We start from the raw sequence: 26,355 nt of genomic DNA on the forward strand, positions 1-26,355 counted from the left end.
GGGAGGAACATGCAGCAGTTGCTGGAAACTTGTACAAGCAAAAGCAATGCGATTCGCAACTTTGAAAACAGATGTTGGCGAACGAGATAGTCTGGTAATCAACGAAATGAAAGTATTTCAGTGAGGTCAACAGTTTTGGAGAAATGGTGAGATAAGTTTGAAGATGTTTCGCTGAAAGAAAAATATCACGTGTTTTAAAAGAATTTCGTTGGCCCTAATTAAAAATAGAGGTGTGACCTTTTAGAGACATTACAGAAGTTTATACCGTACATGATTTTTGTACAAGACAATGTCCTTAAAGCGATTTTCTGTCGTCTTGAAGCGCTGTTGCTTCTGGGTGCAGATAGTGCAACGTCGTATCTTTGAAGATTAAAATGTCAGATGCCAATTATAGTGCAGCAGCAAGCGCACATTTCTGTGTAGCGGCTGTGGGCTGGGGTTGGGGTGACATGTCGGGAAGGCATTGTGTTTGCGCGAGACTGGGCTTCTAGGTCGAGGTGCGAATGTAGGTGAAGAGGCGACCCGGGTGGAGCAGCCGCCGTGTTCCGTTGTGTCACGACCACCAAGAGCCCTCCCTTCGATTTGTACCTTCGGTAGTATGAAGCGACTGTCATGTTGTACTTCGGCAGATCTACTACTAGTCGCTAAAGGGTTGTGGCGATCAGTAATACCTCTGTCGATCTGTTGTTAATGATGTAGCTGTCTTGTTAAATAAGAAGCATTTTCTTGATGGCTGCTTCTGTGGTCTAGTTATTAGCATTACTGGCTTATGACGGGGAGATCACTGATTTGACTACCAAAAACCACCTCAGTATTTTTTTCTGTGGTGAAAAATTGTGGAACGGAATACATCTAGTCTTGTGAGGCTAAATAAAGATCTTCTTGATCAAATAAGCAGCGAAACTGACATGTAAGCCGCTGAAGTGACATCAACTCGAAAAGATAAGAGCCAGACGACATTTATACTTCCTTGATGTTCTGCAAAATACATAGTGTTCTGGTTATATATATGTAATAACTTGAGGGGCAATTGAGATAATTATTGGTAGTTTGTTTCTACAAATATGGTAGCTCAGAAAGTTTTCTGCATTTGCTCGCGGCACCGCGCGCGCATTCGCGTAACTGCTTCGTTCACTTAAACGCTGGTCAGTAGCCATGTGGAGCATAACAGAAGGTCTTCTGTGTGCTTTCTCTCGCGGAGCTAAAGTCCATTACTCAGGTACAACGTAATATTCGGCGTGAGCATGGAATGCGAACAACTGAAGACATTCCCACGTAAAAAATCAAGAAATGTTTGCTTTTGATATCGGGCCACCATGCCAAGCACGCAGTTCCTCCCAGCGGAGCCCGCCTAAGTCAAGCAAGCAAGTGTACCAGACATCAGTTCGTGATCTACCAGATCTGCCTCATCACATTTGTGCAGCTACCGGAGATGTTACGCCTGCAGTGCTGCAAAACATTTCGAGAGAATTGGAATAGAGATCAGATGTCTGTCGCGCCAGCAGTGGTGCCCATATCGACGAGTATTAGGCCTGTAAGAAATAGCCTGACGGCTTGGCCGATGGCAGGTGTGATTGCTTGCGAATGGGGGCTAGGACCCCGGAATTAGTAGCAATTTTTTTAAATGAAATAATAATAAAAGTTTATTAAACACACAGTTAATTCAACACCCGGCCAGAGAGTCGCCGCTTCCGGTATTCGGGCAGGTGCGCCGGCCCCGGATCGAACCATCCGGCGGATCAACGACGAAGGTCTGCGTGCTGGCATACTTGTATGTAGTTTTCAGGCGGTTTCCCACATTCCAGTAGGCGAATACCGGGCTGGTACCCAAGTACCACTCACGTACACAGTTCCCAAAAATTTCGAAAACGTCCGCACACCTTCACGTGGATACACTATACACAGACAGTTCGGATACACATATTCCGTCCCGGCAGGGTGAGAGGGTTTGGAGGGGGGGGGGTGATAACGGGATAGCGACTGGACGCACATGAGGCCATCCCTTAAATCAACCAACTGACCCCGCGTAGTTGCGGGCAAAGCCTCGTTCGTCCGGCTGCTGCTTCTCTCTTCCCAGATCCTGATGCACTTTGTTGTTGCGTCTTGATTTTGATAGGAGAAAACGTATACCAAAAAGTATCTGTGAGCGCAATTCGGGGTCCGCGCCGTAGATTTTCCTTGAAAACGTCAGAATAAATTCACAACTGTTTTGTATTAATCTATAATGTCAGTTTATGGATGTCCATCTTCAGCTGATGTTATTTATTACCTGTGGTGGTACTCTTTCTGGCTCAAATGGCTCTGAGGACTATAGGACTTAACATCTGTGGTCATCAGTCCCCTAGAACTTAGAACTACTTAAACCTAACTAACCTAAGGACAGCACAAACATCCATGCCCGAGGCAGGATTCGAACCTGCGGCCGTAGCAGTCGCGCGGTTCCGGACTGCGCGCCTAGAACCGCTAGACCACCGCGGCCGGTGGTACTCTTTCTCATATAATCTGTAATTTGTCAGTCTCTTGTCCGCCTCAATAGCTGAGTCGCCAGCATGGCAGAATAACGGTACATACAGGTAATTCGTAACAAAAACACGCCTGTGCTGGTACGGTGACGTCATAGGGAAACAAATAGTGGGCGACAAATGCATATAGACATGATATACCCTTTGAGGGCTCAGCCATTCGTTATGTATTATTAGTCTGGTAGTTATTAGCGACTCAAATCTGAAGGTATTGTGTCACACAAGAAAGTTCGAAAGATGGGCGAATAGACGTTTTCACGTCCATAAAAGCAGTGTAGCTGTGGAACTTTGTGGTCCTCGGTCGAAGTGATGGACGGAAGGGGTGGTGGGGAGGAAGGGGCTTGTTAAAGACACTGTAAGAGGTAGGCTCCATTCCCCCCCCCCCCCCCCCCCCCCCAATCCTTAAACGGCATCTCCCGCCTGAGCCGCCGTAGTGAATCACGCGGCGCTCGCCTTGGGCATTGGTGAGGCGCCCCCGCAACCAGTTCCCTCTCGTCTTCCCGTCCCTGGCGGCCGCAGCGCCGCGACCTGTTCCCGTTCACACCAGACTCGCAGCGCCGCTTGCCGCGTGCACGCCGCCGCCTGGCTAACTGGCTCGTGTTTCTGTTTGCCTGCTGTGCACGGCTCGCCTCACCTCGCGTCTCCACTTGGCACTCTCAGCGACTCCGCTGGCCGACATGCCGACTGGGCTAGGGGCGTCCTACAGGTCGCTATCCGACGACGTGTACAAGACGACGACTGTGGCCGAGAACAGGTTCAGCGTGCTAGAGTCTGTGAAGAAGGCGTTCAGCCTGGCGGGCGCGGGTTCGGGCCCGCGCCGCTCCGAGCCGCTGCTGTCCGCACAGGTGCACGGCCAGCCGCAGCCGCACGCCGCCGCGCAGCACGCCAGGTAACCCACACTCTCTTTCTCTCCTACTAACTAGCCAAGAACGCGCGCCTCCGGTACAAGTAAGTATTCCTGTTTGTGGCATCACACGCGAAACCCTTGTCAACTTCCTCGTTGCCATAGTTCTCATCAGCTGCTTTAATAGCTATAGTTCGGTTTAAATTAGTCGGCTCGACTGCTTCCGCCACTAGTTACCAGTGATAGAAGCAGAAGGAACTTTATGTGTGCCCCAGGGAAGCATGTTGGGACTCTTCTTGCTGATGCTGTAAATTAATGACGGTAATACTTGTAACCTCAGACATTCCGGTTATGATGCAATTGTCTACAGAGTGATCAAAAAGTCCCATTTGCATGTCCACATATTAATAGAAGGTCGCATTGTATCAATGTGGGATCATGACAGAGGACAAATTTGAGATGGTATGACTATTGTTTATTCCTGAGAGTATGTGTGTGCACCATCGTTTTAATAAGAGTACGATTTTCTTCCGTGTACAATGGGAAATTCTCCTGAACATTGTTGGCGTCATTACAGTAAATGCATGTCCAAACAGTCATTGAGATAGTCTCAATGGCTATAGCATACTTGGCTGGTGCTCTGTCCTGCTGGAACCATTTGCGAACGATCGGCCCAGATCTTGCAGGTGTGAAATAAACTAATCACTTAAGGTGGTGCAGTACCCCAGTGTGTCTCACAGTACCGTCAAATAAGAACCTACCAAATGAGTTGCAGACATTGCAGCATAGATCATGACATGTGGTAGATTGTGTTCAAGCTCTTCATAAATGTGTTTTATTTACTCCAGAAATAAATTTCTCGCTTAAGCACTTTGATAAATTTCACACTTGTCTGAGAAAAACACTTTCCCCCTGGAAGTGAGGGTTGTAAAGACATTGAGCATTCGCCCCCAATCCTGATAACATTTTTGCACGTTATCACTCACTTCGTCTACAAAGGTTTAAATGCCTTAAACTTCAAATCATTCTTCATATGTTTTTTTTTTTTATAATGTCCAATATGGAGCTTCCAATTCCTGTTACCTCTTACAAATGAACTTTAGGTGAACATTTGATAGATACTGCAGCCTCTACACATGTTTCAGTTGTGTTTGTGGTCATCGTGAGCGAGGCTTGTCTTTTATGTAACCAGATGCAACGAGCTATTTCGCCCACCGTAAAACTGTTGGCTCTTCTTGGAAAGCTGTAAAACTTAACAGTAAAATGATGTTCAATATCTGTCATTGATTTTTCTGTGTGGGATCATTAGTGAGCCCATGTGCTCATTACAATATGTTCCTCCATGGTGTATGTTGTTTCTTATTGTTGAAGGTGCTGATTTACATAAATCCCTCTTCAGTTGTAAATTTCTTTATTCTCACATGACCGGTTTTGGACTGTTATAAACCCATCCTCCGGTGTTGTAGCTGTGTTGTAGTCCCCGAGCGCCGCATGTACCAGGCGCGGTGTGCTGCCTATATGCGCAGAACAGGGAGTCATATTGGGCATAGAGGCTTTGTGATCACTCTGCATAACGAAGTAGTGAACGCCGTGCAAGTATCCACTTTAATTTCGATAAGATTTGAAAGTGATACAAAAATTGACAGCTTGTTTAGAATATATAGAAATGTAAAATCGTGCACATTACAAAAGAAAAAAAAATTCAGTATCCTATGACTACATCAATTACATACAGTTCGTGCAAGTGAACTCTTGTAATACCTGAGTGTGACAATACATAGAGGTATGAAAGGGAATGTTCCCATCAGCTAAACTGGAACTAAGACAAGTGGTAGGCATTTCATTTTTCCAGTATCCTGCCTGTCAGTGTACAAAGGAGAATGCTTGTGTATCACTCATGTGTCCATCTTAAAATATTTTTAAATTGTATGAAACATACACCACATATCAATTACAGCAAATTTTGAATGTGCACATGAATGACGACAGGTTTCTTTGACTCGCAGGAGAGTGCCAACTCTGGTTTTTCAAAATTTTTGTGACACTCTTGCTATTTATGTAGACACTAACTATCCCATGAAAGTCCAATTAAAAAGTTTAACAATCAGTATTAGGTGAAAAATCCAAGACCTATTCTTCAGCTAACTGCATATAGCCCCCATAAGAATCATGAAGACAAGATTAGACTAAATGGCAGATATTTATTAATTTACCATAGACAAAGATACGTTCACTATAAAGTGCTTGTGTATTACAGATGAATTTACGTACTGTTTCAGGTCTTCGTAGTCCATTCCATATGAGAGAATTCACTTTATTGTGGTCAGCCTTTCATTTGATGTTGCAACTTCTCTTGTAATTTTACTCCATTTTTAAATAGATGTTGGTGTGAAAGATACTTGGTTTAAATAAGCAACACCTAGTATTTCATGCATTATCACTTCACAAAAACCCGTAGATATCTTCAACTACTTATATTTTATAAGATATTACCTTCATATGTTGGCACCATTGATGTGTGAAACTTGCTGTTTCTCTTTTCAAGTACCCAATGACTTCCTTGTAGTTAAACACATTCCATAGTTCATCAGCACAGTGACTAAAGTACATTTTAACTAATTGTAGTTACGTGCAAAAGTCTGATTTGCCGTATAGGTCCTTACTTAATCATCAGTCCATGGCAATCTTCCTATGGCAGAAAGTTAGAGCTGAACAGCTTACTAAGTGTGCAGTAGATGCCATTTCATAACACACTTAGGCACTGAAACTAATTCCTTACCCCTATGAGGTACTTTGATGAGTGTTAGTGTGAGCAAGCTACCATCTACATATCCACAAATTAGCCACTGCTAGTTGAAATCCAGTTGTATGCCACTAAGCAAAGACTTCAGTCTGACAGAAGCTGCATGAAAACTATTAAGTCAGGATGAATGGACAAGTCTTCCTTCTGTGTGACATATAACTTTGTTCACAGACAATTATGCTACCACTTTCTACATCTATATTCGGCAAACCACTGTGAGGTGCATGTCCAAGGGTACATCCCATTGTACCAGTTAATAGTGTTTCTTCCCGTTCCATTCATGTAGGGAGCATGGTAAAAATGACTGTTTGAATGCCCCTGTGCTTATAATAATTATTCTAACCTCATGATCCCTGTGTGAGTGATTCTTAGGGGCTGTAGTGTATTCCTTGTCATCCTTTAAAGCTGGTTCCTGAAACTTTAATTGACTTTCTCAGGATAGTTTCTGTATCTTAGTCTTCCAGTTCAGTCACTTCAGTGTCTCTCTGCGCTCTCCCATGGGCCAAACAAATGTGTAACCATTCATGCTGTCCCTCTGTATACATGTCAAATGTCCCATATTAGTCCTATTTGGTATGAGTCCCACAAACTTGAGCAATATTCTAGAACTGGTTGCAAAAGCGATTTGTAAGCAGTATCTTTTGTTGACTGGTTTATTGGTAGAGTAGTGGGGAAGCGCAATCAAAGTCTACCACCTGCTTTACCCATAACTGATCCTGTGGGATCATTCCATTTCATATCCTTACAAAATGTTACACCCAGTTATTTGTACAAGATTGGTTTGAAAAGTTCTCAGAACAGAATAGGAAAAAATTACGTACGTCACTGAAACATTTATTTTTCAATGTAGTCTCCTTGTAGATTGGTTCAACAATGTTCCAGTGCCTTGATCCCATCTGGAAAAAGTTTCCCCCAGGCCTGCAAAATAGTTGTCAGCTACAGCTATCAATTCTTCGGGGAAGTGAACCTTCGTCCACAAAGAAAAATTTTCAGTTTTGGGAAGAGATGGAAGTCTGACGGAGCCATATCAAGTGAATAAGGTGGGTGTGGCAAAAATTCATACCTTAATTCATGTAATTTTGCCACGGCGACGGCATCTGTGCAAGCGCACGGTGAGTCGCGGCACCCACTTGCAGATAATTTTTTCATTTCTAATTCTTCAGATAAAATGTGATATACCCTATCAGATGACATCTGGCAAGCATGAGCAATTTCATGCACTTTCAATTGGTGATCATCCATGACAATTTTGTGCACTTTTGTAATGATTTCTGGAGTAGTGACACATCTTGGCTGACCACTGCATGGATCACCAAATTTAAACTCATTTGTCCGCTTGGAAATAACTGAATATGGAGGAGTGGAGGAGAAGAGACCCCCCCCCCCCCCCCCCCCAGTGTATTCTGGAAATTTGCATAAATATCCTTTGCTTTCATACCTTTCTTTATGACGTACTTAATCATTGCTCGGATCTCTCCCCCCCCCCCCCCCCCCCCCATCTTCACAAATCACTACGCGTAATTGACAACAGAGCCACATCATTGCCACAGCTCTCTTCAAAGAGCAATGACATGGCACGTGTTTACAGGCAACAGTCTAATGAGTATCATGTGAACAACTCGTTGCGCTAGCACTGACCTCTTGTGATGATGCCGAGAAAGTTTTAAACCACCCTTGTATGAGTTAGTCGAATCCAGCATTGTCTCATTGATAGGGTAGTATGTTTTTTCATTTTATGAAGTGCACAATTTTACATTTCTGAATGTTTAAAGCAAATTGCCACCAGTCTTTGCAGCACTTTATAATATTTCAAAGATCTGACTAAATATTTGTGCAGCTTCTTTCAGACAGTACTTCATCATAGATAACTGCATCTATTGCAGAAAGTCTGAGGTTACTGTTAATATTGTCTGCAAGGTCATTAACATAAAACATGGACAGCGAGGGGTCCAAAACACTAACCTGGGGCACAGTCATCTGATGATGACTGTCCATCCAAAAATAGCATGCTGCATCCTCCCTACCAAAAAGTTCTCAATCCAGTTACAAATTTCACTTGGTACCCCATATGATAATAATTTTGACAATAACCATTGGTGTAGTACTGACTCAGATGCTGTTCAACCAAGAAATCGTGCATCTACCTGACAGCTGTGATCCAAAGCTTTCAGCATGCCTTGTGAGAAAAGTGCGAACTGGGTTTCACATGATAGATGTTTTCGGAATCGATGCTGGTTGACACTGAGGATGTTGTTCTGTTCAAGATACCTCATTATGTTTGAACTCATAATATAAGATTCTACAAAAAATCAGTGTCGAGGGTATAGGACAGTAGTTTTGTTGATCACTTCTGCTGCCCTTCTTGTAGACGTGTGTGACCTGTGTTTTCTTCCAATAACTGGGCACAGGTTTTTTTTTGTGTTTTGGAGATCTATGATAGAATATAGATATAAATGGGACTAACTCAGCAGCAAATTCAGTGTAGAATCTGATATGAATTCCATAGGGGCCTCGAGGTTTGTTCAGTTTTAATGATTTCAGTTGTTTCTCAACACCACTGACACTAACACTTATTTAATTCAGCTTCTCAGTGGAATGTTTTTGATTGCTTTATCCTTTAATTTCTATGAAATGTAGGTCAGTTAGCACTGCTCTGAGCACCATTTGTTTCATATCTAGGATTTTATTTGCTTCGCTTGATGGGTGACTTCTAATTTTCTGAACCATATGAAGTTTGTGCTTTTCATTGCATAAGTAACAATTGTGCACTTGGAAGGAATGTCATCTCTTACTGGAATAAGTCATTCTGTATATGCCCATAGCTTCGCAATTACATTTCCTCTCCACTTCTCTTTTAGTGTCAATAAGTTTGCGTTGAACAGTGAGTCTGAAGTTCCTTTCTCTCCAGTTTCTCTTCCTAATTATGAAGAGTTTGATAAAATTTACAAAACCAACTTGCATGTGAAAACAGCTGTTCTGTAAACCTAATTGGTGTAGTAAGATCATATCATGTTTCTAGCTGGCCAAATACAAAATGTTAATATCTGTACGTAATTTGAACTTCAGTAGTTAATTCATTGTGTAACTGACATGGTGCCTTGTTAAAATAAGTTGGCCAGTACACTTTTAACTTGTTTACAGTATTCTGCTTTCCTTTGACGTTAGCTATATGTTGAAGATACAAATTGGCACTTGATAGCTGTTAGTTAAGGGTCATTACCACATGCAGGCCAAAACTGAGTCCCCTAAACAAATTCTTGTTTACTAATTTCTTAAGTACTCTTGAGCTAGTATCATTATCGAATTATTTTTTATCAGATGAAGTGTTAGACTGTAGTTTTTGCAAGTAAAAGTCTCAAACCTTTCTTCCGTGGCCACATGCAGTAATAGCAAGTTGTCCAACTGTTGTGCATTGACAAGTTTTAACACTGAAATGGGGCACCATTAAATGAAGTACAGTTTTCTTCAGTGAATGTTATTTTAGACATAATGTTTGTATTTAACTCACCCCATCTATAGTGTGGATTAGTGTTGTTTGAATTCAATTCTTATTTCACCATGTAGGCATGTTTTCTTTAAGTGTATCTGTCTACTGATGTATTTTCCTTTGACAGTTCACACAAATAAATCCTGGTACACTGCTTTACTTCTATCTAAACTTCCTCCCATGATGCAAAGACAACATGAAATCAGTTCTTACCTTCATTGATCTCTGAATCATTCTCTGAAAAGAAGTATGTATATAGTTTATATAGTGTCACTTAACATTTCCTGTTGTAGTTTGCAGTCCCTAACAACTCAAATGATTGATGATTTGACATTCATCTTAGTGGGAAAAACTATGAACAGTGTTTGTGTATGTGCTAGCTGGTGTCATCTGACTTTGGTCAGTCACTCTTACTCTCGAAATATTCTCACCTGTTGAAGTCCATGTGAATCAGGGATGTGGCCTTCACTGAGATTCTGAACCTGCCTCAAAATTGTAACAAAGATTAGAAAGTTAAGGTTTTTATGTCTGCTTCGTCTAGGAGGGTTATTAAGAAATTGTGCAATAGCATCAAATTTTAAGAGTTAACATGGCATTCATACCAGTGCAGAATAGTCACTCGTCCTGTTATCGTATAATCATGGGTCTTACCACCTCATAGATACACACCATTGAAATTAATTTTCAGTGCAAGTATCAAAAGAACTATTTTTCTCCTTAGGGATAGATGTAATTGTATTTTTGTATAAAGTGCATTGAATGACGAGGCGGCATTGCTGAACAGCTATGATTTCTATTATTTGTTCATATTCATATAAAAATAACAGTTTCTTTTCTAATTCTTCCTTAATTTCATTGCTACTAATGATTGGAAGAACCAATACCCATTACTCTTCCAGGTTTGGTATATGTTAGTACGCTAAGCTGTAGAAGGCCTTAATGCTTGATATCATATTGTATTCAGTCATGCTGTTGTTACACGTACTTTATCTAATGCAGTTATTCTGCTTTTTATGCATGGAGTTTTCTTGCTGATTATCATTAAACTTGTTATTTAGAGAGATTACTTTGAAGTGACTTTATATCTAAATAGTAATATTGTAGTGTTAAGTTTTCATGCCTGAGGATTCCTAATCTGTGATAAAGAATTTGTATAACAACAGCTACAAATTATCAGAAAATGGAAATTGACCTTAATTATTTGTCTCTGTTGGCTGAAGTTAATCTGATGGGATTGTGGAACCATGCTATCACCAAGAGAGGAATCCTTAGATACTGAATTTAGTGTTTTTCGCTGATTAGTAGTACTGGCCCCTAGTTTGAATGCAGCACTAGTTTGAGACGTTAAGTTTCAAAGGTTACCCTCCCATGGAAGTGAGGTATGCTTTGGCTCCACTGCTGTTTGTCACACACTATGGTTTGATTTTAGGGACCGCAAAATGCCGGCATCTACATCGGCTGAGGAGACAGCACTGCTGGGGTAAGGAACATGCACTTTGTGTTAAGTGTATCATGGTGGTGGTTTTAAAGGGACCGGTTGAAAGTTCCATCGGTTTGCAGATCTGTAATACTGTACTGGCACCTATTAAACATATTCAAGTGTTTATTTTCTGTTATTTGCATCAGTTACATACACATTGTTCATCGTTCCACTATGTACTTTCTGTACATCAGTATTATCAAAACAATCTTTCGAACTCAGAAACACCATAGTTTCAAATTGAATAAGCATTAAGGATGTCTACTCACAAGGAAACTTAGAATAAGATAATTAGCTTGCCTTATGACACTAAGAAGGAAATTATCTGCATTCGATTTCTTTTTCTGAAGAGAAGATTGATTTTAGTAGTAGGACTCTAATTTTAGAGAACCATTTTCTTCAAATCTTTCTTTCATAGTACTTCATTGTAGCATGGACACTAACTAACATAAATTATTTAGATCTTCATTGCTCAACTACCTTTGTAAATATTCCACAGGGAGGCTCATAAATAAGTATAATCATAAAATGCATGTCATCTACTCAAATTTTCATTATGGGTCATTCAGCATGTTATGCAACATACTGGTAGCGGGCTTCTTGTTAGTCCTTACATGTTTGAACACCTATTTTTTTATTTATATAAAACATAAGTCCTCTTTTTACTTTCACATGTACTGAATTTGTTTTTCTTTGTATTTTAGTTAAATATAGTGAGGAGAATGATGACCGCTGTTATCATATGCCACCAGAGGAGAATTGCCAGTTCTTTGGGAAATTTTAAACTTCTACAGTGAATGTTACCAAACAAGAGACAAACATGTAAAGACTGATGAGAATCTCACTGCACTAGTAAGGTTTGCCCAATTCATTGCGAGTTTTTGGACAATAAAGGCTTCCTCTCAGTTAGGAAACCTTGGAGTAACTGCCTATGTTGTTGTCTTCGCAGACTGACTGAAACTTCATGTTGACCCTGGTGTCTCTGAAAGTATTTTTGTATCTTCATTAGGAATTGTTTTTGTGTTTTCTGTAGTTCCTGGTATATTTTATGGAAAAGATCTGTATCACTGGTTATATTAACTGGAATAAAGATCTGCATATATAGCAATTTTTTCAACAGCTGGAGGTACACAAATAACATGTGATAAGATTATGTACTTTGAATTTTAAATAATAGTGTTTGAGTATAACAGTCTGTTCAATTGTCTTAAACAGTTACGGAGAGCATTTCTGTATATTACTTTGTGTTATGTGTGTTTTATCTACTATACAGGTTTTTTTTATTTTTATATTTAACAATTTGTAGCCTAAGTTAATTGCTGTATGATGAGATATGATGGAAACGTGGACATTTTGAGCTACACAGTGCAAATTTGTGCTGGAACATGGCTCTTATGAGATGGAAAGGATACTGTGCTTTATCTACTAAAATAAATGAGGATGATACTATATTTGTTATATAAAAATTATCAGTGTCATTGGCTGCCCAGTTTTCACATATCTAGTTACACTCTTATAAAATTACCTGTTGTTAATTTATATCACTTCTCAATGATATTTTTTGCAATTGTTTTCCTAATTCATTAGCAAATTCTCTTAATGAAAAAAATTCAAATATACCTGCTGTCTTTTATTTATATTGTGAAACTGGAGGTTAATTTGATTGAGAATAAATAATAACTTGTGAAATGGAAATTGGGCTATTTGAAAATGTTAGGAAGACGACTGTTAAAGCAAATTTGAATTTTTTTTATATGTCATTTGATCCACTAAAATGTGGAAGTTTGATTTGTGATGAAGTGTCTTACTTTTTTTTAAATGATGCCTGTTTCAAGAGCTGGGTGATAACTTGATTGTATTGGTGAACATTAGTTTGATTTTTAATGCAGCCCGGTGAATTGTGCGTATTTGAAGCTTAGCACGAAAGTAAGCTGATATCATGGGATCTAAGTGCTACTTAGCACTAACTTGAGTAATAATATTTATAGTAATTCAGTATTACTGTCATGTTCATTATCATATACTGCCTGAAAGTATGATTTTCTTTGCTTCATATTGAAGCAATGAATTGACTGAATGTTTCTTATTGAAGTGAAATATTTCTGCTCAACACGGAATTTATTTTGAAATTTTGCTATCCTTTTATTGTATACGTTACACATTGACATGTAGTTCTGCATTTTTTACTGTTAACAAAGAAAGCATTGAATTTTAGATTACAGAATGCAATACTGTGACAAGCTGACCAAATGATTTTTTTAAAAAAAGAAGTTTTTTAGTTATATCATATGCTGTTTTATGCCAGCATGTACTTTATTAAATAAGTGAGCTGAAGGATAATATGTTTATTTGCGAATTTGTTCATCTGAGAATACAGTTTATCAGACATCGATGTTTTTGTACTGTCTTCTAACTTATTTCTGCACCCCAGCTCCAAAAATTGGTATAAAAACAGTGTTACTAATCCTGTTGTGTTCTTATCAGCAGGGTGTATTATGTTCCACATGCCAATCTATCAAAAATAAATTTTACAGAAATAATTTTGACTTCATTTATTATTTGATAATGAACATCACAAAGTAAAATTCAATTCTTACGTTTAAAAGTGATAACTATGAGCTGGCTCAGCTTATTGTCATCAAGGAAAGATGTAAATTTTAATGAAAGTACCAGCAAAACTTTTCTGTGTGTTCAGAGACTCATTATATAGTACACCACCTCTTTTGCTTCTCATTTAAATAGTCAAACTGACACAATCTTAAGAGTGCCATTGTAAATGAAACTTGAAGAAAACCCAGCTTATTGAAAAGTTTCTTGAATATTGCACTTCCATATTCTTGCACATAAAAATAATACAAAGCAGTCTAAAGATCAGTTGCTAGTTCACTACCAGAGACAGAGACTACATAATTAACATATGTTGAAATTATAGAGCTACAGGGGATTTGAAATACTCAAGAATAAAGAAATGTCCTTTGCCATTGTATTTGGCTAATGACAACTCTTCGTTCTACTTCGAGCTTAATTTATATATTTTTCTGTGGAACCAATAGCATTCAGCCCTTTGCTGTGCTTGTTTGCCTCAGCATAGAGTAATGTTATGTTGAGTAGGTACATTTTAAGCATTCATCTGCTGCTAACTTCACTAAAATGTAACTATTTCAGTTAACTCCTGTTACATTTTTTAGTTGTTTTTATTTTAGAATGATGTATATGTCTGCTTGATGATGAGACTTTCTTGAGCAGTAAATGCCGCAATTTCTTATTACTTAAGTCCTACAAATGGATTACATTATTTATGCACAAGAGGACATGAATTTTTACTTGAGTATGCAATCATTTCCATTTAAGTCTTTACCTTGTGTTCGTTAAATACAAAGTGATTATAAACACATTTGTTACATATATGTAATAGATGAAAAACTGTCTAAAGCTGTACTACACAATCAGTGTTCCATCAAACCTTGAGATTTTGCTGATCACTAAGTGGAGCTCATGGTAAACAACATAAAATAAATTAAAAAAAAAAATATTTTGTGAAGGAAAAGGAAATAATAAAAGTCAAAACTTCTTTTACTGGAAAACTAGCCTGACAAGAAATTATAATTTACTGTTGCAGGATCTGGAAGAAAAAAAAAAAAAAAAAAAAAAAAAAAAAGAAAAAAAAAAGAAAAAAAAACACATGCATTTAGTTTGCAGCGGCCATTAAAATTACGGGATACATATAGGATTCCATCAGGACGGTAACCAAAAGACGTTTGTGAATCATGATCTAAAATATTGTAGTTACCACATTTTTGTGAAGTAGACAAAAAAAGGTAGCATCATAGACCAGATAAAGTAGAATCAATCTACAAACATCCAGCATATGATGAGCTTGCTGTGCTGTTGATGTAGCTATTGCAGAGCCTGAAGCTCTGAGAAACTAGTCAGCACCTACTATCTGTAAATGACAGATGTGTTGGCACAAAGAAGCTTTCTGTGTCAGCAATTACCTCAGTTTACTAAAGTTGTGGCTGTTCTTAAGTAAAAGCTGTGGTATCCAAATTGGCGTATTTCCTCTACCATCTTTCCAATGCTATATTCCAACAAGACAGTTTGAAACAAAATTTCTCTGGAAATCTGCCATTTTTCCACCACAGTATTACCTAATAGTTCACTACCTTCTTATTTCAGAGGTATTTTACCATCATATTATGACTTATAAGTGTCTAATGAAATGCAGCATCAGTAACATGGGGATTAAGCCTTAGGCATGTGACCATTTCCATTTGTATGCTCATAGCTCTTATTGAATCTGAAGGTAGTTTTGCAACATATCAGTTTTTGCCATTAATGTGGTTTTTATGTAATAGTTGATTGCATCTTGCACATGGATGTGTAGCTTCCCTCATATATCATCTTTGTGCAGTAGCCGGCCGTGGTGGCTGAGTGGTTCTAGGCGCTTAAGTCCGAAACCGCGCGGCCGCTACAGTCGCAGGTTCGAATCCTGCCTCGGGCATGGATGTGTGTGATGTTGTTAGGTTAGTCAGGTTTAAGTAGTTCTAAGTTCTAGGGGACTGATGACCTCTGAAGTTAAGTCCCATAGTGCTCAGAGCCATTTGAACCAATTTGTGCAGTATGAGAAATGTTATTTATAATGCAAAGACAATGATCACAGCAGCTACATCGAGCTTTGGAAGAAAGTACTGTAGGCTATACTCAAGCTGATAATTAGAGAATGAGTGGACGACAAAGCAACAAAAGTCCTAGTGTATCGGTATTAAGATGACTACAAAGGTAGTTATAGAGGTGTTAAAATGTGTAAGTGCAAATATTTTTTGTTGGTAACTGAGGACATATTAGTGAACAACATTACATCAGTATTTATTTCAGTTGCGTACTAATAGTTATAGCTATTAAAAGTAGTATGTTTTCAGGTTGTTTAGTGCTTCCAGGTACATGTGCCACAAGCAAGCCACAAAAGTTTTCCGCTGATCACGCATGTGAAATGGGTGGTCTATACTGATAGTAGAACCCACTTTGCAGTGCAGCTATGAATACACAGAGAGAGATTTGGTAGTAAGTTATATGATGTGTCTTTACACACACACACACACACACACACACACACACACACACACACACACACAGAGAGAGAGAGAGAGAGAGAGAGAGAGAGAGAGAGAGAGAGAGACAACTAACACCTAACACGCTGAAGTGGGTACATACAATTATCGTAATTGCGACTTACCAAGATGAATTTTTTGCAGCAGGGCTGGAGGAATGTGAAATTCAATGTTAAGTGATGGATGTCCTCATCTTCATCTGAGATATAATTGAACATTTTCAGTATTACTGAATTGGTGGAAATGTGGTATGTAATATAGTGTGTTTGCAAGGGTACATTTGGTGACAGCTAATACAATGAAGAAGAAAAAATCTGGAAGACCAAGTACTGATGTAGAAAGAGTACATTTTCAGTTGCAAAAACAATTTCTTAAGTGCAGAAGAGAAAAGATCAGGAAAACTTAAGTGCCAGGCTGTCAGTTTCACCTTGTTCTAACAGATTAAAGTGATGCTCTACACACCTTCTTCCCATACTGACCATAAAACGTTTGTGACTGAAGACAACCTCCTAAACCAAAAAAACAAGACACTTACTTAACTGTCTTCATGCTAGTTGCTATAACTTTGTCTGAGATGTTCCCTGTGAAAACAGAGTATTTTTATGTACTTGGAAAGCATGACTATGAAAGTGAAAGTGAAAACTACAAATCACCCTTCACCGTAAATTTAAATGGATTTATGATAGGCTCTGAAGTGTAAAGGAAACCACTTCCTTATAGGGAATAAAGTAAGATCCTTAAAGAAATTGGAAATACCTATGAGAAATATTCAAGCTGCTCTTCCAGGAATTTCCATAGTAGGAAATTCTGAAGAGTTGGCATGTTCTCATAGATTTCTTCATTAACTCTAAAATTCTAATACCAAGAAATTAGTTTCATTTTAGAGGAAGCAATAGCACAAGATAAAGTATGTGGGAAGAAGTGGCAGCGGTATTGTCAAAAGAACTCTGCTGATATTAGGAGGGTATGTCCCAGGAACACCCACAAGAAACCTAAAGATAGCAGTTCACACCCTCTCATTTCCCCATGCTGGCATAATGTTTCCATATCTAGTGACAAAGTACAACAATCATGTTCTCCCTCTACTGCTTCACACAGTTGAGTGACATCTGCATCTTTACTTCACAAGTTCTCGTGCAGTGCATATAAAAAAGGCACATAATGTAACAGATTTGTCTCCCACCCCCCCACCTCATCATCTATTTCATTGATTGATGGTGTGCAGGAGAGAGGACTGTTGGTACCTGTCCATGAGAGTTTTTCATTGTTGTCATTATGGCAGACTGGAGGAAGCAGTATGTGTATTGGTGCATAGTCACTCAGAATTTCATGAGTAAGGCTTTCTGCATTGCTTACGGTCTCTCTTGAAATGCCTTACAGTGCAGTTTTTTGGGTGTTTCCAAGCCACTGTCCTCCTTGTGATGAGTCTAGTCACAGACCACAGAAATATCACTCAAGAACTGATCAGATGAGGTAGTGACTCAGAAGAAACTTCTTTAGAGCATTAATTACACTTCCTCAGAATTATTCCAGTTCAATTGTGGGGAAGGTGGAGGCAAGAAAAAGATTGATTTATTTAACAGGGAAAAAGGCCAGAGAGTCATGCGATTTGAGATTTTATTTTTAAAGCTAGTTTTGGCAATTCAAAAGTGTTGTTATTGGCATAGTGGAACAATCAGTATCTGCATGTAATGAATGCTCAAGCTGAGTCTTAGAAGAAAGCACTTGAAATATGACTTCATGACATCCACGAACTGACGGCTCAAGTATGCCAATATGGATTCATATGGGGCCTGAAGATGACATATTCAGATGCTGAAACTGGTTGTGAAATTACAATAAAGTAACTACTCAAATCACATGGCTGTATCTTGATTTTCTTTGTTAAATATTTGACCAGTTGCTGACTTGGGTTCACAATGAATCAACAGAGATCAGACTGATGTATGTGGGCACTAAACTTCAAATCCATGCTTTAGGAAGGTTGCAACACCAGAACACTGCAGTGAAATTCAGGAAGAGACACTGAGGACTGACAGTTAGTATAGGGACTGACAGGTGACTATTACCATAAATAAATGTGACTTACTGTGCATACATAGGTGAAGAGATCCACTACTGTTGACTATTGGCAGCAAATCAATGCAAACATTAACTACACTTAAACATCTAGGAATAACTGTCCAGAGTGACCTAGCTTGCAATGATCATATAAAAGTAATTGTAGAGAAAGCAAATACCAGACAGATTCACTGGGGGAATCTTAAACAAACTGATCCATGAAAGAAGTGGCTTGCAGAACACTTTTCAGGTGAGTCTTGAGTACTGCTCGTAAACTGGTACTCTTCCCACATTGGATTAATAGGAGACAAAAAGAAGCTCCAACAGCACAGCATTTTTAAGTTAATGCAAATGCGAGAGCATTAGAGATGCTCCACAAGCTCTAGTGGCAGACACTAAGAGTTGTATTGTGCATTACTGAGGGTTGACTTGAGATTCTGACAGCATACACCACAGAAAGATTAGGACAACGTATTATTTCCTCTCGTGTACATCCTGCGACATGACCACGACAAGAAAATCGGAGAAATTAGAAGCTATAGGGAATGCCATACGGAAGGGGCTTACAGAGTAGGAAGTGGAAGCAGATACTTGAAGGCCGTGACTGTTGAATAGGAAGAACCGTTTGTGAACGGCAACTTCCCCGCCGAGAGAATGCACGGCTTCACCCACAAGGAAGCGTGTGAAGTATCCGGCTGGACTGCTTTTGTGAGCCCGTTGGCTGCAGAGCGTCCCCTTGCCGTCTCTCACGTTTGCCGTTACCTGGCGGCGAGAAGCCAGAAGGCACTGCTAACGGGCGGGGATGCACCGTTACCGATGTCCGCGCGTACACGGTGTGTGTGGGCGTAATACTCGTCTGCCGCGGATTTCCTGTTAGCTACGTCTGCTTCTCCGTGTTGAGACAGTGTTTCACAAAGTTAGCAATTGTCCCATACTGGATGTAGCCCTCTCAAAATAGGGGACTAATTATTCGCTATTTTGCAAAACGGTGGCCGGGAGGCAGTAAAGCCGTTCCCACACTGGACGAGGCGGTTAACAATAACGTGGAAGCGGACGGGAAATCCAACTTCACGAGACACAGCGCCCGTGTCACATGTGACTTGCTAGAAAACACTTTGGGAGACCAATCCCGAGGATAGCTCGGGCCACAACGTTGTGTTAAAAAGATTGCGCCCGAATACAGGCCGGCCCGCGATTTTCTCGATATGCGGGCTACCCATTGCTCGAAAACTTGGAAGGGGGATCGTGAATTGTGCTCGGGAGACCACTTGCTATCGAGAGAAAAGTCTCTGGTTCGGGTCCCCGTCTGATGCAGTTTTAATCAGCCAGGAAGTTTCATTTCAATGTTATTTTATCGACGCTACGTCTTATTGAACTCCTTGGCTGTCAATCCATTTAAAGACTGTTGAGGGAGATTGCATATTAAAAGAAGACACCTAAGCAGTTCAGTGGCGTGCTGCTCGGTAGGTTCGATCAACAAGCGAGTATTACGGGAACGCTCTGCGAACTCAAATGAGGATCTTTTTAGGAGGAGGAGGAGGAGGAGGAAGATATTTTCGCGAAACACGGTTGAGAAAGTTTCAAGTACCGACATCTGCATCGGACTGCAGGAACGATTCTACCATCACCAAAGTACATCTCGTGTAAGGCCTGCAGAGACAAGTTAAGAGAAACCACATCTCGTACGGAATCATGTAGATTGTCTTTTTTTCCTCGCTTCATTTGCGAGAAGAACAGGAGCGGAAAGACTAACAGTAGTACAAGTTACCCATCACTGTGCGTCGTATGGTGGCTTGCGGAGTATGTATTTCAGATATTTTACGAGATTTTTGTAGAAGATACAGACATGCATGCGATTTTCCATTGCCACGGAGCACTGCGGTGGTGCTTGCAAACAGTACTTGTCGCAGAAATGTCGCAACTTTGGACTTTAAACGTCAGATACCAACTAATTTAAATCTGACTGTAACGCAGTGTTCGCCGATGTTGACGTACCTGCCGTAAGTGAAGCCAGGTGCGGCCATATTCACACAACCATTTGCCAACAAAGCATCGCAGTCTGACGGCCAGCATCAGTCGGCAGATGCTCTTCTACTGACAATCGAACCTCCGCTCAGAGGAGCAAGAATACGCTTACTATTTGAATCTGTGTGTGTCAGCCTTGAGATGGGTACGGGTTCCTCAAGTGTGAGAACACGTGGAAGGCTGGGACTGATTTTAAATCCTGAAACGAAACATAGCTTTGCTTACGGCCTGAGACGTTTTTCTGTTTTGTTACACAACATTTCAGTTTCTCAACTGAATTAATATATTTGATTAAAACAACTTTTGAAAAAAATCACAGAAAGAGTGAATATTTTATAGGGGTTATATCATTTCATTTAAAAGTGATAACTTGTATGTTAATAGTAATTTTCACTTGCACCACAAGCGCAAATTTGTTGTTTTATAGTGTACTAGCTACAGCAAAGAAATTTCAGGTAACAGTGAAAAGCGAGAATGTCAGGACACGTACACATTTGAACAGAACAGGTCTCTGTGTGTTTCGTAATTCAAATAAACTAGTTGCGTAGTATTTAAAAAAAGGAGCAGGGCTCAAATTCTCATCAGACCATCCAAGACTGCCCCTTGGTTTCCCTAAATCTCTCGATGGTATGATGGAGTGTTTCCAATGAAAAATCCACAGCCGGTTTCCTTTCCAATTCTAACTTGTGCGTCGTCTGTGATGAGCTGGTCGTTGTCAGGACGATAACACCTCTCCCCTTTTCTTCGTCCTTTATTATTAACAATGAGTAAATGTCCGCCTCCGTAGCGCAGCGGTAGCATTACCACCTAAAACGCAAGGGGGTCCGGGTTTGATTCCCGACAGGGACTGGATGTTGTGAGTCCCTCATCATTTTTATAATCATTGACACGCAAGTCGCCGAAGTGGTGTCAACTAAAAAGATTTGCAATACGGCGGCCAAACCCCGAAGGGAATATCCCGACCAATAAATGCCATACGATCATTTCATTTGCAGCGAGCAAATAAGATACTGCCGACACGATGGTGGAAATAGTGTCGCACAATTCTTTCGGATACAACAACCTATTTTTCTGATGACACAAGTTATATTATTCTACAGAAATTAAGTTGATCAAATAACTAACGGGGATATAGGACGTTACCCGGCTGCATTTCCTGGTGTTATTTGAACATTTGATATGCTGGAAGAAGCCCAAGTTTAACAGAAGTTGGTAAGACGAGAGTTTGACAGTATGGGAAAAAAGTTTATCGCGGGCAGGAACTTAGCTGAAAAAATCTCGGTATCACTGTCCAGACGAATCACAACAAAATTAGAAATTTCAACCCAATAATGGAAGTGGTCATTAAAGGCATGAATTTTTATTCTAATTTGACAAAGCAAGAGTGACGAAGGTATTTTGCACAAGATTTTGAGAGGCTCACTGCTTAAATTCGTAGCGGTCTGACAAAGTTCGGCCGATCACGGAAAACTGTCGAGGAAGGTATTTGATGATGGAAATGTAGTCAAGATTTTGAACTTAATTCTGGAGAGGAAAAAAGAAAGAAAGAAAGAAAATTGTCCATCGTGAGTTGTAATACTAACACCCGTGTTTTGCAGCGAAACATCACACATGGAGCGCAATATTAAGTAGTTGTTTCTCAGAACAAATGCATCATAGGCTAGGCAATATAGTCACCCGCCTTCACCATCGTCCATGGTGTAAAATACGTGGTATTGTCGAAATGGCATAGGCAGATGATAAGCTTATTATGTAGTCAGTTACGCCCATGTAGTCACCGTTATGACACTTGGTCGCAAGTCCCCTGGATAACGGTCGTACGTCGAGTACAGGAAGTGCTGGTTCCAATGCACATCGCAATTCCAGCCGACGGCCGTGGCGGGTAACAACTTGTGGCTTTTGGACGCCTTGGCGAGATTTAAAGTTCATTTATAGTAGTACCGGTTGCTGTTTACAAGATCGCTAACTGCAGATACCACACTTTAGGGTACTATTTTAGACATTCGTATCGTGTGACACAATCAGCGTCGCACTTACAAGAAACACAATTTTGCTGTCCCTTTTAGTCTCAATACTAAAGGTATTCGCCGCGCGCTTCGAAGCGAAAAAATGGAGCTCAATAACTGGGTGCAGAATGATGAACGCGTAGGTTCCCAACGCTAGCAACACTCCGAGAAAGCCACGCCTTCAGATCTGTTGCACTTTTTTTTAATTTTCACAAAATAGCAATGACATTCTAAGTAAGTCCTTTCAACATGTTTCAGAAGGGGCAGCAATATCTGAGGTGATTATAGAACTAAAAAAATGGCTCTGAGCACTATGGTACTTAACATCTATGGTCATCAGTCCCCTAGAACTACTTAAACCTAACTAACCTAAGGACATCACACAACACCCAGCCATCACGAGGCAGAGAAAATCCCTGACCCCGCCGGGAATCGAACCCGGGAACCCGGGCGTGGGAAGCGAGAACGCTACCGCACGACCACGAGATGCGGGCGATTATAGAACTCCCCAACTCCCATGTCAGCGAAATCATGTGATACCAAGCGTGCTATGCACATTTAAAACATAAGACTGTATTTCACCAACTTCAACTAGTGCACAGAAACGTCAAGATCCCGAGCGTTATGGTGCAGCACTTCAAGCAGTGGACCCAAATTTATTTAAAGAACTAGGCTCAAAACCTCTTGATCAGCTCTTTCTTTACAGCGAGTGCCAGAATGGTTTCGTAAAAAAAGTGCTAATTACCACTGCAGTCGAGCCTTACCAACTAAACTAGTCCTGGTTCTCTAATGAAATCGATGTACGATATCTTGAACTCTTTACTTTATTTGCATTAAATTTGCTCTGGAGCCGCAGAAAGAACCGTCACATGTACCTCTTAGCGTTGTTATTGAATCTGTTGTCACGTTGTGGATGAAAGATATGGGCGCTACTAGACTTTCTCTGTATACTAAATTTGCTTTCGTCTTGGAAGACGTTATGCATCACTGTAGTATACTGGTTGAACATTCTGTTCCGTTTTGAAACAGAGCGTAGCAATTTTCGTGTCTAGTTTTTGTCAGAGACTGCTTCACAAAAATACTATCGTTCAACTGAACTGTTGCGTGAAGAACGGAACAGTGGAATTGCCTAGGTGAAAGAGCTGTTCTGTGAATAGATTTGATCAGCGACGAGTTGTGGGTACGAAGGTGTTCAGGGGTCATAAATGAGAAACACTGCAATAATGTATCCCTTATCCTTGCGATAACATGAAGAGTAAAGCCAGCAATCAGGAATATTCTGAAAACGTGTAGTGACGTCCCACGTAGCTATCCCAAAGAGCAGTACTAAAGAGAACTTTTATGAGAATGCAGTCGATGGCTTACCTCGTTCCCCTTCCGCGATAAGACCGCAAGTACACTGATAGCAGCATTCCTTTAACACGCCTAAACAGTGTCTTAAATAAGGTACTGTGGGAGTGCATTCCTTGCACTTTTAGTAGAGGTCGCGCAGCTGTAATTCGTATGATGTTTCCGAAACACTCCTAACACTTCCTAGACTGGACTACCCAATGTTGCGTCTGACTGTCTTAGCCTGTACTGCAGCAGTATAACAAGAATTTCACGGTTATCTAACTACACAACTTCATTTATCGATGCATTACTCCTAATATAGATATCGTTTCAGAGGCACAATGGCAAGCGTACTTCAAATTGCGGTCCTACTGCGTTGTTTGTGTTGACTGATCGATCGAGATCACTTCAAAAGAATCGGAGTATGCTTCCTCCGGTGTGTCCTTGGGCTGTTCGACACGGCACATATATTCAGGCAGAGGGAAAGGTTCAAATCCATGTCCGACTACCTTGGTTTCCTACATGACGAGTATCAGGATAGTGTCTTTTTACACGCTGCAGGCGGGCATTAGCAGTTTGCTGATATTTACGCTTATTATCTTCAATAGCGAATAAATTGTTTTTTCATTATCAGAAACAAAACGCGTTTTCGATACCTAATTTATCTTTAAAAATAGGTGACTTAGTTCAAGACCAATGTAAGCACAGAATTAGAACTTGCAGTCTTATCTTCAGAAACTACGAAATACATTGGACTTGTCTTGAGTTTTCATTCTAGCAAAATACACTATGACATTGAAGTAGGCAATGAGATGCAGTCGAGTTAAAAATTTGTAAGCTAATAACGAATAATTGACTCGTATCTGGGTCCGAATGTCCCTAGTTTCTCACAATCCCATTTTGCATAGGACGGTACCCGCGGAAGACTTCCACATACTTGTTGGTAGTGAGAACTGTTTTATTGAATTGGGAGGTTCCGGTGTAGGGTGAGTACATTTCAGCCAGCATCTGAATTTCGAAACTATTGTTAACCTAGCAGCACGAATCTCACCACATTTGTACGTAATGGGAAATCTGACGATCAACCTATTTTCGGACGTGTTCTTGTTCCGACAATCTAACTACATAGGTCTAAACGGCGACTGCTTCTACGTCACACATGGTCTTGAAGGATTAAGAAGTTAGGAACAAGAGATAAGCAAAAACACACAGCAAATAATGATGCGACACTCAAATTAAAAAAAAAAATTGAAAACAAATTTTTGTTTTAGTATTATTTTTAATTTTTCGGCTTTTTAACTATTTGCAGTTATGAGGTTAGTTTGACTTACGAAAGGGGTTGCGATCTTGCAGCAAATATAGGAGTCGCCTTAAACAAATTTCATCTATTTCATTACCGGTTTCGAGCGACGAAGCTGATAATGGTATGGTGTGGGTTCTTATACATAGATGTAAGGCACTTGTTGGAGATAGTCTGTACTTTAACTGAGGCGACAAAGAAATATTTTGATCTGCAATTGTCAGGTACAAAATGCAGGCCGAAAGACTGATGACATTCAGTAAATAATTAATGTCTAGCTATTTTTCACATGCTTGAAGGTGTACTAAAATAGTTTGTGTCACTTCAGGCTAAATATTGAGGCCCTTCCACATGTGTAACAACAAAAATGCGAGCCAGCTAGTGAGTTTTGTTACGCGAAATCGGCAAAGAATGCTTAATGTTGTTTTACTATTTTATCATTTGTTTATTGAAATCAAAAACGTCACAGGAATAAAATTCATTTTAAGTTACACAACTTTGGATATGAAACTGGAAGACGCATTTTAGGAACGTGTATTGGCTTCTTTAAAATTATAAGCGGCGTATTAATATATAAGGTGAATCCATGATGATGATACAGACGTTTATGGATAATGGAGTGGATGAATTTATCAGTGTGAGTGAAGGGAACTTTGTCCGGAAGCGACATAGTCAAAAGTTGTAAGCGAAAATCATTCTGATACATATGACAGTCGACCTCTGCTACTGCAGACTCTTTGCTTTTCCATATTTTGGAAGGAGGTAGTATGGACCAAAATAGAAAAAAAAGTCTAGGAACCATCGGCTTTAAAATGCCTTCCTTAAGACCTGTGAGCACTTGTTCAGTAGAGGATATGTTTCACTGTAGTAACACTGAACAAGTGCTCAGTTCTGAAGGTATGCTCTTTAGAGCCCCTGTTTATTGGCCTTTTTTGTGTATACTACTTTCTTTCAAAATATGGGAAGCAAAAGGGGTTGCCGTTGCAGACATCCACTGTCAGAAGTATCAGAAAGATTTTCGCTTACAACTTCCGACTCGGGCGTTTCCGGACCAGAGTCCCTCACCTCGAATTGACAAATTTACCGTTCTACATCATGCCTGAAAGTTTGTAACATTGTGCAATCACTCTGTACATGTGGTTAATTGCTGTCCATGTTGGTGCTCTTCTTATTTCTCTGAAGAAACCAATGTCGACACCATTCGCCGGTTTAAGAGAAACGTGAATATTGTGTAGGAAAAGGTCCAGATAGCAGCCAGGATGTGACAGCAATCGTGATAATCCCTATGTACGGGTGTTGCAAGGGTCCCTAGTGTAAATTTGGCACAGAGTTGAACTTCAGCATTTAATGTCCGACAAAGACAGGAGATTGAAGGAAAGCCAGTGAA

At 40.1% G+C, this 26,355-nt stretch overlaps 1 protein-coding gene across 7 annotated transcripts in view; it reads left to right on the top strand.

Moving 5' to 3' along the window:
* Positions 1 to 26,355, top strand: part of LOC124612891 (protein NDRG3) — a 523,697-nt gene that overhangs the window by 162,320 nt on the left and 335,022 nt on the right. For 3 of the 7 annotated variants that reach the window (XM_047141345.1, XM_047141346.1, XM_047141347.1), the window contains exons 2-3: positions 3,183 to 3,411; positions 11,086 to 11,136. The exons of 2 other annotated variants lie outside the window; for them this stretch is intronic. In XM_047141345.1, the coding sequence (XP_046997301.1) occupies positions 3,200 to 3,411; positions 11,086 to 11,136 (263 nt within the window). In that variant the 5' untranslated portion in view covers positions 3,183 to 3,199. The remainder of the gene's footprint in view (positions 1 to 3,182; positions 3,412 to 11,085; positions 11,137 to 26,355) is intronic. 2 more of the 7 variants (XM_047141349.1, XM_047141350.1) reach the window with 1 other exon arrangement.

This window comes from Schistocerca americana, chromosome 4 (assembly GCF_021461395.2).
Source record: "Schistocerca americana isolate TAMUIC-IGC-003095 chromosome 4, iqSchAmer2.1, whole genome shotgun sequence".
NCBI classification, from domain to species: domain Eukaryota; kingdom Metazoa; phylum Arthropoda; class Insecta; order Orthoptera; family Acrididae; genus Schistocerca; species Schistocerca americana.